This window comes from Lutra lutra, chromosome 11, assembly GCF_902655055.1.
Source record: "Lutra lutra chromosome 11, mLutLut1.2, whole genome shotgun sequence".
Lineage (NCBI taxonomy): Eukaryota > Metazoa > Chordata > Mammalia > Carnivora > Mustelidae > Lutra > Lutra lutra.
In genome coordinates, this window is record NC_062288.1 from 3,354,037 (window position 1) to 3,372,140 (window position 18,104).

At 46.6% G+C, this 18,104-nt stretch overlaps 1 protein-coding gene across 1 annotated transcript in view; it reads left to right on the forward strand.

Moving 5' to 3' along the window:
- ABCA13 (ATP binding cassette subfamily A member 13) overlaps positions 1-18,104 on the forward strand; it is a 340,662-nt gene that overhangs the window by 150,250 nt on the left and 172,308 nt on the right. Inside the window, exons 33-36 of the mRNA XM_047695838.1 lie at positions 7,927-8,041; positions 9,201-9,530; positions 11,550-11,619; positions 12,099-12,230. Coding sequence (XP_047551794.1) covers positions 7,927-8,041; positions 9,201-9,530; positions 11,550-11,619; positions 12,099-12,230 — 647 coding nt within the window. The remainder of the gene's footprint in view (positions 1-7,926; positions 8,042-9,200; positions 9,531-11,549; positions 11,620-12,098; positions 12,231-18,104) is intronic.

Below are 18,104 nucleotides of genomic sequence, written 5' to 3' on the forward strand. Positions count from 1 at the left end.
TTGGGTCCCGCATTCTTCTGTGATGCAGTCGGGGGGCTCTGGAGGAAGGCAGGGGAGCAGTGTGCAGAGGCTGGGCTGATGGGGAAGAAACCAAAGCCGATTTCTCTGTGGTCCTTCCCCACTGTGTGACTCCCACATAAAGCCTTCATCACTTGCCAGTCTTTGAACTCACCGGATGGTGCTAATAGAGGCTGGCCACAGAGAGCACACTCCTAGGGAGGGGTCATTGGAATGTAAATGGAGCATTTGCCACCTTCAGAAAAAGAGCTGGTGACAATGAATGTTTATGAAGATCAGAGTGTCCTTTTAAAGAGGCTTACGTAAATGAGAGCGTTTGATTTCCTGTTGGCAGACCTTTCTTATTTTTTTAAAATATTTTATTTATTTATTTGTCAGACAGTGAGCAAGAGAGAGCACCCCCAGGGGGAGCGGCAGGCCGAGGGAGAAGCAGGCTCCCTGATGAGCGGAGTCCAATCTGGGACTGGATCCCGCGGATCATGACCTGAGCGGAAGGCAGGCCTTAAAGGACTGAGCCACCCAGGCGCCCCATGTTTGCAGACTTTTATTGATTTTGTTTGGGATCCAGAGCAGGGATGAATACACGGAAGAATCTGGAATATACTCGTGTGGTTGATGCTGTCTGGACAGTATGGAGTGTGTGGACATCCTGTTCTGACTTCCCTGATTTTAATGTTTCTTTTTTTATTGTTAGTGTTACAAGCAAATGATTATCTATCAAGAGTCGAGACTCTAACGGAAAAAATCCCACTTCATACTGTCTTCTTACACATCGGTCGTATTTTGTTTTGTTTTGTTTTGGGACTGTTCCTTCATGTGTTGTGGTAATGTGCCTTTTATATGCCTGACATCATCCATCTTGCTAGGAGTCAAGTGTCTGTGCTCATCCTTCTTTGGAACACAGTGTATCCAGCACTTGCCATGTGTCGGCCATGGTAGTCGCCTGTCATTCATGGCCATGAGAAAAAATGTTCTCTTGTCTGCAGGAGGCTTGTAGGTTGGGGGACAGGAGGACCCTAGGAAGGCCATTAGCAGTCTCCCCTCCTTTGTGGAGGTCCTGAAGGAAAGTGTCAAAGGGCCTCGTCAGACCGTCACCCAATATGGAGGTCGGTGGAGGCTGGGGGCTTTCCAGCCAACCTCCCCCTGCCGCTAAGGTGTTGGAAAGGAGAAGCCAGGCAATGGGTCCTGTCTTCCCCTTTCTCCCTCCTTTTGTGGTTATCCCTCCTGTGACATGCTTCCCCCACGCACAGATGGATGGATGGATTGATTGATTTTAAGTACATGCTCTGCCCAACATGGGGCTTGAACTCACAACGCCATGATCAAGAGTCACATGCTCCACCGACTGAGCCCGTCAGGGGCTGCAATTTTAAAATTCAGGCCTGTGACAAGTGCCCTCAGTATATTCTGGTTCTATTTTTCCTTTTCCACGGAACTATTTTTGGACTTTATTTGTGGATTCTGTCTGCATTCTTGCAGTATGGGTGTCGACGGTCTTCTTTTCCCAGGAGCTGTTTGAGTGAAATTTCTTTTAATTTCCAAGTGGAAATTCTCAGGAATTTCCAAAGTTACTCAGTGTACTTATAATAAGAAAAAAGAATAAATTGAAGTTGCACAGGGGCACCTGGATGGCTCAGTCATTAAGCCTCTGCCTTTGGCGCAGGTCATGATCCCAGGGTCCTGGGATCTAGCCCTGCATCGGGCTCCCTGGTCGGTGAGGAGCCTGCTTTCCCCTTTCTCACTCCACTGCTTGTGTTCCCTCTCTTGCTGTGTCTCTCTCTGTCAAACAAATAAATAAAATATTAAAAAAAAAAAAGAAAGAAACTGCTCCATATTAGCATTTCTTTTCAATCAGATTGACCAAAGCTGAAAACTGAATTGTACACTAACTCCCGGTTCCTGTGGCTGCGTGCTAATTTTTACATTGCCTCCAGGAAACATCTTTATCGCATCCACATTTTGAATTAATAGCATTTCTCTCTGTCAACTAATATATAATCTACTCTTGTGAATGATTTATGGGCACTTGGAAAGAATTTCTAATTTCCTATTTGGGAATACAGAATCAGATCTCTATTCATTTTGTTATTTTGTTACTCTCTTTCCTTAAAGTTCAACCTTGCATTTGTCTTAGACTAAGGCAGATAAATCATGGTCCCCCTCCTACTTGGTTGTCTCTCTCCTTTTCCTGTGCATTTGAATGTTGTGCACAGATGTGAATAATTGTCTTCTGAGTCCTCCTTTTACACATAAGTCTACCCTGTATGAAAGTAACTTGATGATCCCTGCTTTTTTTCCTTCCTTTCTCCCTCCTGTTCTCTCTTCCCCTACATCTCTGTATTCCCCTATGTTTGATGTGCCTTTGCCCTTAGACTTTTCCAAAATGTTTTGTTTCAGGTGTGTGTCTTGTATGTCTCATATACCTTTTTATTTAGGCAAGGTTAGGTCTATAAAGCATGAAATAAAGTTTCAGGTATATATGTTCTTAGCTAAGTATTTTTCTATACTTATGACTTTGCTTTTAAATTCCTATTTAGGGGCACCTGGGTGGCTCATTCAGTTAAGCCTCTGCCTTTGGCTCAGATCCTCATGAGTCAGGCTCCCTGCTGGGTGGAGAACCTGCTGCTTCCTCTCCCTCTGTCTCTCCCTCCACTCATTCTCTCTCTCTCAAATAAATAAAATCTTAAAAAATTAAACTTATGTTTAATAATGCTTTATTGTGCTGGTGGTTATCTTATAATTGGAACTTCATATAAATAATAATAATAATAAAATAACACTAACCATATATATATAAAATATATATAAATATAAAATGATATATATAATATATTTATTATATATAATAATATTAACCATATGTGTGTGTGTATTTTTTTTTACCATGCAAAATAAAAATTCCCCTTCTTCTGTCATTAAATTTTCCTCTCCACCATGTCATTTTGGTTGATATTATGTCAATGTCTTCTCTTGTACCATGAAAGATGCCTATGCTTATATTCTACACTTGTGAATCCTGAACAAATGGCCTCTGATTTTGACATTCATCCATTTATTCTTTCTCTCTGAGTCATTTCCGCTAACCTTCCAATTTTTGTTTGTCATATCACTTCTACATTTCAGGGAACATAACATTTCCAGTCTGTCTTGTCATCTGAATTTCCATTTTTTGTTTTAGTCTTCCTTTTACCGGAACACACGTTCATTGCTTATTATTATCCTTACCCTGTAATTTACCGGTCATCCTTGGGTGGGCTAAAATTTGTCTTCTAGTAATTTCCTGAAGATGATCGTATGAGGTAATGCAACCTGCGTTCTTCCATACTTAGAATTCTTTGCAGCATTTATACTTGAAAGGCAGCTCGGCTAGATATGAAATCCTTGACTTAGACTTTCCTCAAGTATTTTGTAGAAATAACTCCATTATCGTTGGCCTTGAATGTGATTATGGAACAATCTGAGGCCACTCTGGTATTTTCCGGCTTTTATCTGACCTGGTAATTTTGCCAAGTTGCTAGTGACTTGAAAATTCAATAAATTTAGTGGGATACATTTCATCGTAGACCGTTCTAGAATAATTGTCCATGGCACAAGATAAGACCTTTCGATGTGTAGATTTCAGTTTTCTTGCCTGGAAACTTTTGATGGGTTCCAGCATTACCAGTTATCTTCCAGCCCTGGATTTTCTTCTTCAAGGACTCCAACTGCATGGATTTCTTTTCCCCATATTTTTTATCCATAACATTTCCCTAATTACAAAAATACCTTTTCCTTTATTTCTGTTTCTTTCAGTTGTGTTTCTGATGTCAATTTTTTATGTCCCGTACCACATTTTGTGCGGTATTAATTTGACCGGTGCATCTTCTAACGATATCTTGTTTGATGGCTACTCTTTCCCTTCTGTTTTTTTAAGGTTCTCCCAGTTCCAATTTCCTATCTTCTTACTGTCTTGTCACCTATTCACCCAATTGTAACAATTCTGCTATAGGATGTTTTTTAATTTGCGGAATTGCCTTATTAACTATTTTTCCATCGATGGCAAATAATACATTCACTATTTTCATCTGCCTCCTGTGACCATCTTTTTGGGCACGTGTTTTTCATTTGTTGGTAATGGTGGGACTCAACCACCTTTATTCCTTGTACAGATGTGCTGGATTTTGTTTTTGTTGTTATTTGTTCTGAATGAATCGGGTTTTCCTGACCAGTCGTTTGCCAGGGGGTCCCGTCAGTGGTGAGGACTAGGTGACCTTAATGGCCACAAGGACTGAACGCTTCCACTAGATACATGTGCTCCTCACATAACGTTCCTCTTCTCTTTCCCTGGCAAAAGGGTCTGGGTGCAAGGGTAGTTTCTGACACCACCCACCTTACCATGCTGCTTGGCACCCACTTAACACATCCTGTCCAATACCCTCAGGTCGTGCCCCTAGACCTTCAGAGGTGCGGTTTTGATGGGGCCTTCTACACCTGCAGGGGGTGGGGTTTCGCTGCTGACATCTCTCATCTGCGTTTTTGTGTGCTGCCTCCTTTTTTTTTTTTTTAAGATTTTATGTATTTATTTGACAGAGAGAGAGATCACAAGTCAGGCAGAGAGAGAGGGGGAAGCAGGCTCTCTGCCAAGCAAAGAGCCCGATGCTGTGGGGCTCAATCCCAGGACCCTGAGATCATGACCCGAGCCGAAGGCAGTGTGGCTCAATCCACTGAGCCACCCAGGCGCCCTGTGTGCTGCCTTCTTGACCTTGACTGTTTCCAGTACTTCCAGGCATTTGTCAAAACTGGAATGGATGTTTTTCCTATCTCTTGTTGATGTGGGACTGGTGTTCAGGAGTGGAGTAGGAAAGGGTGGGGCACACAAGTCACGTATTCCAACTTCTCATTCCGTCCGCTTCTCCCAAGTAGCCTCACTCAGCCAGGTGTGTGCAGAATGACTGGATGTTCCCTTGGATCTTCGGTCGTGGCTGCAAGGGCTCTAGAGCTGTGTTTACTCACTTGCAAGCCTGCCACAATGACTTTGTCATTACGAAGATGTGGGTGGGTGGATGGGGGTTCCATAGAACACGTACTTCATAGCCCCAGGCTCACATAGAATCCTGACCCAGTGTGACTTCTGGGCAGTAACTCAGATGGAATTTTTTTTTTAAAGATTTTCATTTATTTATTTGACAGAGATCACAAGTAGGCAGAGAGGCAGGCAGAGAGAGGGGGAAGCAGGCTCCCTGCTGAGCAGAGAGCCCGATGCAGTGCTCGATCCCAGGACCCTGAGATCATAACCTGAGCTGAAGGCAGAGGCTTTAACCCACTGAACCACCCACGTGCCCTGCTCAGATGGAATCTTAATATTTGTGTGGGATACTTATGGGCTCTTTTGTAAGGCTCAAGGTGCTAGAAGAACAGAGGTCAATAGCCATCGATTGCAGCGCCCTTTTTATTTTTTTAAAAAAGATTTTATTTATTTATTTGAGAGAGACAGGGAGCATGAGCAAGGGGGTGGGGCGGGAAAGGGAGAGGGAGAAGCAGGCCTCCTGCTGAGCAGGGAGCCCAACTTGGGGGGACCCTGAGATCCTGACCTGAGCCAAGGGGTGATGCTTAACCGATGGAGCCCCCCAGGTCCCCAGGTCCAGTGCTTTTAAGTGGAAAAGATAAAGTTCATGAACATAGACAAACTCTTTTCAAATCCCTCCCATCCCCCAAGTAAACTGCATTCATTGTTTTTTAGCTTCACAAGTGATCCAAGTGTCATTTTTTTTTTTCCTGTAAATTGGGTTAATCTGGGAGAAGAGATGTCACTTGTGGGATGTGCCCGTGTATATAGGATATGGTGCTTCCTCTTCCTAGCCTTCTATGTGCACTGGACTCTATAAAAAACGAGGACTAAAAAGCCTCAGAAAAACCGCCAAGCTGAGCAGCCTGGGAGCTAACTTTCTAGCGCCTCTGGGTCGCGCTGGAGTTAGCTCATGTTCAGCTTTAAAATGCGATTCACCAAATTGATGGTCATTATAATCATCTCAGGCAGGAAAATGAATAAAAACAAAGACGTCAATCCCCCCCCCCTTCTTTTTTTTACTTAGTCACAGTTTCCCTAACAAATAGTTCGCATTTACTGTGTGGACAGCCTTTGCCAAGCAGAGGAGATGCAGGGGGAGGCCTTACCGTCCAGTGGGAAGGACAGATGGTCCGCACTGGGGCCAGCACTCTGAAGGGGAGGTCTTGTAAGCTGTTGCAACAGGGACCGGAGAGCTGGTTCTGTCTCCGGGTCAGCATCTTTGCCTGCCCCCTTGTCTTGTCTACACGGCTGCACATTTGCTGTGGCTTTCCCTCTCCCTCTTCATGGACTTTCTCTGTCTATACTGCATTCAATCTTTTTAAAAACTTTACACCTAATGGGTCTCCTCCCTGTTTCCCTCTCTCCCTTCTAAAACCCTTTTGTGGAATTCCCTTGTTCTTTGAGTAAATCTGCTGTCACCTGGTATAGAAAATCCTTACAGGATCTGGCCCCAGCTGACGCGCCACCCCATCTCCTAACCCACGCGGTCCTTGGCCGCTCCAGAGCTGTGCCCCCGTGCTCCTGCCTCCAGGCCTTCCCTTGCTGCCTCTCTGCCTGGAGCCATCTTCCTTCAGATCCCTGACATTCTGGGGGACTCATTTCCCTACTTCATCCTCTCTGTGCTCTGACACTTCTCCCACAAACACCTTGCCCAGCTACCTGTTTGAGATAGCATCCCTACCCACGGAAGCTGTACTTCCTCATACTTGACGCCATACTGTGTATCTCCTTATCCTGGTTTACATCAGGTGTGCCCCCCGCTCCCACCTGGCCGCCAGAATGCAGGATGCTTCAGAACAGGATCTTTCTCTCTTGGGTTCATTCACGGACCACACGCCCAGTCACATGGCTTGCCCCTCTGGGCGGCCTCCGTGATGAAGCAAATAATGGATATGTGGGTCTAGAGCTCAGGTGGATGGGGTGAGGAGGCAGAGCCCAGGGCTGGGCTGAGAAGTCACAGTGAAGGAGACCAAGGAGACTGTGGAAAAAGCCAGGAGTGGTATAAAAAGTACAAAAGGAGGAAAGAAGGAGAGACCCGTCACTGGTACCAAACACAGCCAAGAAATGAAGATGGATAATGATGGAGAACGTCCCGTTGGGTTTGAGGAGTGGCTGTCGTGGACGTTCTAGGTAATGGCCATGTCAAGTGTGCGTTAGAGAAGCCGGATAGCAGGAGTGGGAAGTGAGTGGTTGAGGAAGAGATATGGAGACTTCTTTTCTTTCTTTTTAAAAAATATTTTATTTATGAAAGAGAGAGAGAGAGAGAGCACGTGAGAGAGCAGGGGAGGGGGGAGGGCTAGAGGGAGAGGGACGGGCAGAGGGAGAGGGACAAGCAGACTCTTTGATGGAGTCTGACTCAGGGCTCAATCTCACAACCGTGAGATCATGACCTCAGCTGAAACCAAGAGTCAGACACCAGCTGAGCCCCCAGGTGGCTGGTCACAGGGAGAATTTCAACGGTCACTTTTCGCATATCTTGTAAGGCCATAATCTATGGTCAACTGAGATTTTCAATTGAAGACAGACAGGAGTCCCAACTAAGCAGGGGAGGTTGTAGTCATGAATGAGTGACCTGTGTCCTTCCCACGGGCTCTGCCTAGGAAGGTGTCAGAGAGCAGCGCTTGGGGCTGGGGGATAGTGGCCGTGCAAGGGACCTCCAACCAGTGTGTCTCCTTCGTGAGTTTCGCACGCCTCCTAAATCAGGACGCCAGCCAGCCATTCCATTGAAACGGCCAGACGAGATGTTGCTCCTTGAAAGGGCTTGGTCGCGTGTAAAGACGATGTGAAAACGTGTACGCAGGAGCCCGACCCTGGAGCCCCTTCCTTCGCCCTCGGGTGCTGACGGGATTACTTCCTTGCAGATTCTTGAACAATGTCGGCTTCTTCTTCCCTCTGATAATGATGCTGACGTGGATGGTGTCTGTGAGTAGCATGGTCCGAAAGCTGGTTTACGAGCGAGAGATCCAGATAGAAGAGGTAATCCGCCGAGTGCCTGCCCGGGGACCAGCGGGGGCGGCGGGGGCTTTGGAGCCGAATCCTGTCCCATGACTGACCTCAGGGCTCTGTTTCACCTGCCCTCCCCTCTGCGGGGTCCCCTGTGCACAGCCGGGAGGGGGCCCCGGGGAAGAGCGTTTCACATCGGAGCTGACGCCCTGCCAGGCTAACAGGTGTTTTCTGCGGGGAAGGAAGGAAGCCCAAGGACAGGCAGGCCAGGTTCAAAGAAAGGAGCCAGCATCGCCTATTCAGCAAGTTTTAAACAACCTGGAAAGACGTAAGGGCAGAGTACCCGGTGAAGGCTGGCCTTTGTGGGGGATGGGCGCACGCACCCTCTTGCCTCCACTATTAAGGTGAAGGAGCAGCGAGGTCAAGGGCTCGGTTTGCATTCAGGTCTGACTGGGACTGGCACTGCTGTTTCCCACATTGTTCACCTACTCAGAATGCAATTTTCCTGCATTTCTGTGTTTCCTCCTCATCCACCCAGCAAGGACCCTAGGCATGGGGACTGGAGACCGGGGGTCAGTCACGTTAGACTTGGTCTCCTTTTATTAGGGACCAACCCCACCACCCTCCAAGATACCCCAAAGTTATAGATGGAAAATGAGAAGCTTAATGGAGGCATTCATCTCATTTTTACTGCAGGCTCAGTTGTTTTTGCAAAATGCATTCTAACAGTCATGCAAGAGACCCCTCCCCAACCTGAACAGCTTAGGGTCCAGTATCCTCCCTTCATTGTTCTGTTTGTCTTCATTAAACCAAACCAACACCACTGAAATGAAGAAAAAAAAAAAGATGGAAAACAGCCAAAAACAAAGCAAAAAAAAACAACTGAAAAAACAAAAAAGGAAAAAGAAGCAAAGCTAGCAAAGTCCGAGTGGATAAGGGAGCACATGGCACGATGGCCATCGCTCGAGCCTGGGGGCTGGGGGCTGGTCCTGCCCCTCTGCCATGTGGGCTCATGGCCATGACCTCCCCAAGGAGCGTTCCCTACAAGGGGTGCTGGGCTCCAGGTTCTGCACTGGGTTGATGGCCAGGCTGGCCCCAGCATGGGAATTTCTAGCGCCACCTGCCTCCTGTGACAAGATCTGTTCTTTCTCAAGGATCTCGGTGATAACCCTGCGTTTCCTTCTTTGGACAGTACACGAGAATGATGGGCGTGCATCCCACCGTCTTCTTCCTGGCCTGGTTCCTGGAGAACGTGGCCGTGTTAGCCTTGAGCAGCGTAGCCCTGGCCGTCATCCTCAAAGCTAGCGGCATCTTCACGCACAGCAACGCCTGCATCATTTTCCTCTTTCTCCTGGATTTTGGGGTGTCGGTCGTCATGCTGAGTTACTTCCTGAGTGTGTTTTTCAGCCGAGCGAACACAGCTGCCCTCTGTACCAGCCTGGTGTACATGATCAGTTTTCTGCCCTACATAGTGCTGTTGGTTCTCCATAACCAACTCAGTGTTGTCATGCAGACGTTTCTGGTAAGTTTCTTCTTTTTTTTTAATTGCTGCATTTACCCGACAAATCAGTTACGACCTCATTCCATCAGTCTGTCATTTCTAGATCTGGGTGGGCTCCCCGTTACCTCCTTCTCTTTAATCGGTCCCTGGAGGCCCACCCTACAGCCTCCGTGCACTGACATTGTAGCAATTTTCCTGGAAGGGAACCCATGAGGAATTGGCACTTCCCACGTAACGGGGTCTCTCCTCTGGGGGTGTTTTGGAAATTGGCCACACCCCAAAGGCAGCGTAGGACCTCCGTGTCTGTCTGTTTCACGGATGGAAAGACATAGATTCCCAAAGCTATTTTAGCAGCAAAAAATAAGTGTTTTTCTCGAAGGATCAGGAATGACATCACACTGAGGGGAACCATCCCTCTGTTAGCGACGTCAGAATCATTCACCATTTAAAGTGCGCCCGCCTGAATGAGTAGGGTGATTCTGTTGGGTGTGCGACACAAAGTACACAGAAGAGACATGCCCATTCCTTCTTGGGTGAGAAGTGCTTGGCGGGCACTGAGAGCTCTGTCCATGGGGAAGGGACGCATGCGTGGCCGTGAGGACGGTCGGCTGCAGAGACCCAGCCCCAGACCTCTCCTCCCTCCACAGGTCAGGCCAGGTTCCCCAAATGCAGTCTGATGAGAGGTGTGACTGGAGCCACTGAGGGAGAATTTGGGAGGTGCCCAGGAAGGCTAGGATCTCAGGGCTCCTACAGGACCCTTGAAGGCTGTGGGAGGTCGCTTGTCCCACACAGCACAATGACAGCTGATGGACCCTTGCTTATAGGGACAGCGTCACTTTTTCTGCTCCCTTAGAGACTCAGGGAGAATACCTTTGTGAGAGCCCCATTATTTTTCTCCAACATCCGTGAACCGCCACCATTCCTACTGGCCATGGACACACAGCCCGTTGAAGAAATGCCACCTTTACGTGTTTATTTATTTAAGATTTTGTTTATTTATTTATTGATTTACTTACTTACTTACTTACCTGAGAGCGAGTAAGCGAGAGAGGGAGAGGGAGCACGAGAGCACAAGCAGGGAGGAGCAGAGGCAGAGGGAGAAGCAGGCTTCTTGCTGAGCAGGGAGCCCAATGCGGGACTCGATCCCAGCACCCCAGGATCATGACCTGAGCTGAAGGCAGACGCTTCACCGACCGCCACGCAGGTGTCCCAAAATGCCACCTTTAATCAGAATTTATCCATTGATGGGTGTTCACCGGTTCTAATTAGCGGAACCAATAATTGTGGGTTAGTGTTTGTTAGCTGTTTCCAGAATCGTGAAAATGACTGGGACCCTTTACCCAACCCCGCTCCCTGCTACTCCTTACATGGCCCGAATTTCAGATACTGCGGTGCCTTTACTTCAACGCATTTGTTTAAACGTTCCAGCATACAATGTTTGAGTTCCTTTTCCCATGTTCAAACGTTTCCTTGCCAAAAAAAAAAAAAAAAAAAAAAAAAAAAAAGGAAAAAAAAAAAACCCTAACTCTGGTGCCTGATGTTTTTAAGTGTGAAATACGTGTTCAGCAGGTTCTTCCGTGGACGTAGGACCTGCCCTGTGGGAACAAAACAGCGCTTTCCTCCAGGGCGCTCTCTCTCTAGCGCAGAATCGCAGGGACCATCTGTTGGTCTGCCTGTGGCACGCTCCAGGCCATCCACTTAATAATGAAAAACAAGAAATCGCTGTGTTCCGTTCTCCACCGTTTCCCGTTACGCGTTTCTGTATGCGGTGCTCGAGTCTCTGGCACTTTAGGCACCGCCGGGAAGAGAGAGAATTCCCTTCCCCATTAAAAACTAGCTTGTTATCAGCCTATCAGAGTGGGCTGACGTTCGGCTCAGTCTCCCAGGGTCCAATGTCGAAATCCCTGCCTGGAGTGATGCTTTGCCATCGCCGGGGGGCAGGGGGTGCGTGGCTTCTGCGTTTGCATGTAGCGCCGTGGGTTTTCTGGGGTCTTGGGGCAGTGCTAATGTGCTGTTTCTCTCTCCGTTCCCTGTGGGCAGTGCCTGCTCTCCACCACGGCCTTTGGACAAGGAGTGTTTTTCGTCACCTTCCTAGAAGGACAAGAAACAGGTAAGGAAGGGGAGAAAGCTTTGTCAGAAGAGTCGGGGGATTCAGGCTTCTAGGCGTTTCCAGGTGTCCTGTTACAAGGGCCGGAGGACAAGGTCTTCATTCCAAAGCAGAACGTCTGGAACGAGGCGCTGGGGCTTGCCTCAGGGAGTGTGATTACCCCACGGCCCAGTGGCCCCGATGGATGCATTTTGGTGAGACAAGAAACGAGGTAGAAGTAAAACAACACTAAAATAAAACAACAGCAACAAACCGTTGGATATTCTAAAGTGGCGAAAGCCAGTCCACCTGATTTCCTTGAAATTACGGGAGATTGGGCAGCCTCCCGGCTCCTCTGAGGAACCGTGATCCGTGGGAGGGCCTGCCTTTGTCTCGGCTGCGTTCAGCTCTGCTCCGAGCTTCCAGAACGCACTGACTTACTCACCCAGATCTGCCCCGAGAGAGGCTGTGAGGCTCTGACTCTGCTTTTCCCTTCCTTCCAGGGGTCCAGTGGAGTAACATGTACCAGCCTCCGGAACCGTCGGGCATGACGTTTGGCTGGGTTTGCTGGATGATGGCCGTCGATTCAGGCCTTTATTTCTTATGTGGTTGGTACTTGAACAACTTGATTCCCGGTAAGAATTCTGTGTCATCAAAGTTGCCCCAAAGAAGCTAAAAAACAGGTTTAAATCATGCATTTACATCTAATCATCTCATCTGATAGAATTTAAATCTAATATGCATGGATATTAGAATGATAATTATCTAAATTTAAAGATTTTATTTATTTATTTGACAAAGAGAAATCACAAGCAGGCAGAGAGGCAGGCAGAGAGAGAGGAGGAAGCAGGCTCCCTGCCGAGCAGAAAGCCCGATGTGGGGCTCGAACCCAGGACCTGGGATCATGACCTGAGCCGAAGGCAGCGGCTTAACCCACTGAGCCACCCAGGCGCCCCCGATAATTATCTAAATTTAAATGAGAGCTCAGAGGGGGCTTCGTAGGATGTGTTTGAGAGGGAACTGTGAAGGCTCAAGGAGCAGGTGGGCTGCCCAGGTCCTGAAGGAAACGGTAAAGGACACATGAGGATAGGACACAAGTGCCCGGAGGCTGACGGAGCCTCCAAGGGCCACCAAGCGGCTCCCTGGGGTGGGCTTCTGTCAAAGAACAGGAAAGACCCAGGATCAGGGTTCTCTGGACCAGGGATGTGGGGAGTGAGGACGGGAGAGTCTGGCGGCATGTGTGTCCTTGGCCCCACGGGGACCAGGTTGGGCAGGAGTCAGAGACAGTGTGGAGCTGGAGTGGAGGAACCCTGCTCTCTGCCAGGGCAGAGGGGCAGAACCTGGTGGGAAACCAGGCTGAGGGTAAGGGGCTGTGCTGGGGGCTGGGGTCAGGTGTCACCTCCAAACCCAGAGTGTCAGTGGTGTCAAGTGTGAGATTTCTTCCGTGGAACGGCAGGTGCGTCCTGGAGGCCATGGGAAGCCAGGCCACCAATAGTAATGGTTTTCCCTGCCATGTTCGTGGGGGAAGGAGGTACCCTTACCACACACCTGGCTCAGGATGAAAAGAGCAGAAACAGCTTTAAAAGTCTCTTTATTTTACATTTTTAGCAGTGGTATTTTGATGATAGTCTATGCCTTTGCTGAAATGACTTGTGATTTTGTCTCTTTCCAAAGTATCTGGATATTTGAAGTGACATCTAACCTTTAAAAGTTAAGAACTATGAGAGACAGAGATAGAGACAGACAGAGACACAGAGAGAGAGATTCTAATCATATACACATGGACTATGAAGGGATACAAAGACAAGCCGTCCATCCCGTTTCCAAAAACGTATTTAAGACTTGGAGCGCCCATGCGTCATAGAAGGATGAGTAAAAATCCAAACGAACGGTGCCACTGATAAGATTACTTTACAGAAAAACGGGAACACGCGGCCTCCAAGAATGAGAGCAAGTGCATAAGCCTGCAATGGGTTATATTTTCGAATTTTACGTTGCATGGTCTGGGGACTTTGGAAAAAAATTAAAGAAAAACTGGATTCTAGGAAATAAGAAGTTAAAAAAAAAGTTAACTGAGGAATACCAAGGTGAAATAAAACGGAAGGAGAAGCCATGGGTGTTAAAAGGCGGCTAGCCGGCACGAGGGAGGGAAGTTAGAACGTGCACGTGTGATATCAATGTTAAAATGTTTGAGGAAGGGGGTCATGAGGCAAGTCTCAGCTGGGACGGGAGGGTGGCAGGGAGTCCCCGGCATTAGGAGAGACACAGACAGATGGCTGGAAGGAGACAGACAGACGGCAGGTCTCACAGACTGATGCTCTCCCCGTTGAGGGGACCCACAGACTGATTGAAACAGAATAGAAATGGGAACAGTCATTAACCAAGGAGAGGAAATCCGAGCGTGGCAGAGTCAGGGCTCGCCACATTGAACACAACATTCACGAACAGGGACCTACAGCTACATATAAAATGGTGATGTGTTGGAGTCCACAGAGAAGCATGAACACCAGCAAAGGCAGGTCACCCTCGGCAGTGCAGAGACCCATAGGAAATTTGGGCAGGAATCTAGAAAGATCTGAGTTCTCCCCTCCTCCTTCAGGACGGGAGGCATGAGGATCCTGGTGGGAACATTGTCTATATTAAAGTAAGGCATTTCCAGTGAGCGAACCCCCGCTCCCACTCACTTCTGCAGGTGCGGTTGGCTCCAGGATGGGGACAGCGGGTGGGGGGACGGAGACAGAGATCCTACAAAGGAGGGTAGCCGTGCAGGTTCTGCAAGAAGGGCTTTGGGTGTGATGATGCGATGGTGACTCTGGGAGCTGGGGAGGCTCTCTCCTGGCTGTGGTGTCTTCTCAGGGCTGGGGAAGGTGAGGTGGGAGGAGATCAGGGACCAGAGAGGGAGGACAGGTGATCATGTCTCAGCTGGGGTGCCCCGTGCTGTGCTCAGCGTCCCCTGCAGGTGCTTGCCATGGGCAGGAATTAGATGTTGAGGTGAAAGCCCCAGCCACTGGGGAAGGGAGCAAAACACAACAAGACAGAGATGTCAGACCAAGAAGACAGATTGCCATTGTTGGCCGGTCATATGGGCCTGATTTTTCTGTGTAAACATTTAGTTTATGGGAAAATTAAATAATTGGTGATAATGTCAGTTGACAAGTAGTAGAGTGTGTCAAATTTGTCCTATGTGTAAAAAGTCTTAAAATGTTTATTCTCAGGGTGCCTGGCTGGCTCAGGCGTGGAAGGTGCAATTCCAGATCTCGGGATTGTGAGTTCGAGCCCCATGTTTGGTCTAGAGAGGACTTGAAAATAAAATCTTTTAAAAAATGGTAAAAAGTACATTAAGATAAATAACAAAATATTAAAATAATATTTATTCTCTTTGACTCCGAATTTTAAAGAAATATCCAGGTGAATGCAAAGTACGTTTGCACATAGACGCTACTTGCACATTATCTTTGAAAGCAAAACTCTGGCAAACCTCCATTTCGATCTAAGAGATGGATTGATTATGAATCAGTTTCGCATTTGTAATATGGACCCTTCTGAACTAGTTACACATCCACGGAATTCTGATTTACAAGAACATATGTGGGTGTGGGATGTGGGAGATCATGGCAGTGGACCAAACCATCTATGAAATAAGGGATAAAAGAAAAATATTTAGTTAAATTAAAAAATAATAATTCCAGTATAGTTAATATATAATGGAATACTGGTTTCAGGTATATGACATACTGATTCAGCACCTCCCTACATCACCCTGTGCTCTTCACGACAGGTGTGCTCCTTCATGCCCATCACTGTCTCCCCCACTCTCCCGTCCACCTCCTCTCTGGTCACCATCGGTGTGTTCTCTAGAGTTGAGTCTGTTTGTTTGGGGTTTGTGTCCTTTTTTTTTGTTGGTGGCTTTTTTTGTTTCTTATATTCCATATAGGAGTGAAATCATAGGGTAGTTGTCTTTCTCTGACTGACTTACTTCGCTTAGCCTAATACCTTCTAGTTCCATCCATGTCATCGCAAATGGCAGAATTGATCCTTTTGATGGCTGAGTAATATTCCAGCGTATGTATAAACCACATCTTCTTTACCCATTCATCAGTCAGTGGACACTTGGGCTCTTTCCATAACTTGACTCTTGCAAATAATGCTCCAATAAACATAGGGGTGTGTATATCTTTTCAAAGTGGTGGTTTTATATTCTTCGGGTAAATGCAAAGTAGTGGAATTACTGGATCATTTGGTATTTCTATTTTTAATTTTTTAAGGAACCTTCATACTGTTGTCCACAATGGCTACACCCCAGTTTGCATTCCCACCAGCAGTGCACGAGGGCTCCCTTTTCTCCACATCCTTGCCAGCACCTGTTGTTTCTTGTGTTGTTGATTTTAGATTTAGTTCTGACAGGTGTGACGTGGTATCTCATTGTGGTTTTGATTTGCATTTCCTTGATGGTGAATGATGTTGAACAACTTTTCATGTGACTGTTGGCTATCTGATGTCTTCTTTGGAGAAATGTCTATTCATGTCTTCTGCCCGTATTTTAATTGGATTATTTGTTTTATTGGGTATTGAGTTTTATAAGTTCTTTTTTATTTTTTTTATTTTTTTTTAAAGATTTTTTTATTTATTTATTTGACAGAAATCACAAGTAAGCAGAGAGGCAGGCAGAGAGAGAGGAGGAAGCAGGCTCCCTGCTGAGCAGAAAGCCCGATGTGGGGCTCGAACCCAGGACCTGGGATCATGACCTGAGCCGAAGGCAGCGGCTTAACCCACTGAGCCACCCAGGCGCCCCTATAAGTTCTTTTTTAAAAAATGATTTTATTTATTGGAGAGAGAGCGAGCAAGAGAGCATGACTGGGTGGGAGAGGCAGAGGGAGAAGGAGAAGCAGACTCCCCAGTGAGCAGAGAGCCCGATGTGGGACTTGATCCCAGCACCCTGAGATCATGACCTGAGCTGAAGGCAGAGGCTTAACTGACTGAGCCACCCAGGTGCCCTGAAAACATATCTAACAATAAAAAGACATGGAGTTGGCCAAAGATGACAACGGATTTGTTTTCCTTTTTTTAATCATGACATTAAATTGCCCTATATATAGTTTACATATCCTTAAGTGACACTGTTTACATTACATTTCAATAATGTATATACTGTACAAATTACATTATTTATTTTTAACTCCCACCCAGTCTGACAATAATAACAAAAAATGAAATTGCCAGAAAATAGAGATGGGCTTTCAGATTCCTAAGTGGGACTGCGATTTTGAGGAGCTCGCTGACCTAATGTGTTCTTTTTAAGACAAATATTTTGTAATGCTCCTTTACTCTCCTGAAATAGAATTCACAGATAATAAGGCCTGCTTACCTACCTGATTCAAGAAGTTAATGTACTGTCTTCTCTGTAATATAAAAGAAATAAAAAAGAAAGTAATTTTTTTTTATAATTTTTTATTTTTTTCAGCATAACAGTATTCATTATTTTTGCACCACACCCAGTGCTCCATGCAATCCGTGCCCTCTACAATACCCACCACCTGGTGCCCCCAACCTCCCACCCCCCACCCCTTCAAAATTCTCAGATCGTTTTTCAGAGTCCATAGTCTCTCATGGTTCACCTCCCCTTCCAATTTCCCTCAACTAAAAGAAAGTAATTTTAACAATGCCCAGGCATAAAGTTATTATAAGGAGGAGGGAAGTACTCAGATGCTTTTTCTTACTTCTATGGAGTAAGTTTGGATTTAAGGGAAGGAAAAAGACCCAACCCCATTTGGTACTGGAAGCAAGGAATATATATGACAGAGATAAATGGTATAAAAACTTTTATAAAAACTAATGTTGAGGTCATTCAGAGCAACCAGAATTATTTCTATACGATAAGAAATGTGGGAATGATTTTAATTAGAGTAGGAATAATGTGGGATGAAACAGAGCCAAGGGAAGTAGATAAAATAATGACATTTTTGTAAATAATCTGGGTCTTATTTGAAAGTGTGGGGTCAGATAACTTTTCATGATAAAACATGGGTCACGGGCACCTGGGTGGCTCAGTCTATTAAGCATCTGACTTTTGATTTCGGCTCTAGTCATGATCTCAGGATCATGGGATTGAGCCCCATGTCAGACTCCATGCTCAGCACGGAATCTCCTTGTCCCTCTCTCTTTGCTCCTTCCTGCCAACCACATACTCATACACTCCCTCTCTAATAAATAAAATCTTAAAAAATGAGAGAAAACAAAAAAACATGGGGCAGGTAATGATGAAGCGTAACCAAGGATACATCTCCTGTCTCATAATTCATGGCCCCAGGGCCAGGGACCCAGTAACTGGGACAGCCGCTGTGCCCCGGAGCCTGCTGACCCAGCTTCAGCTGCTCCTTCCCCAGAAAGTACAGTAAAGGGTATAGCTTTACTGTCCTCTCCCTGCGCCTCCTGACGGACCTGGTGCTTGCCTGCATGCCTCCCTACCCCAGTGCCCTGTCCTCCTGGGACCTGAATAGCAAACCATCCTT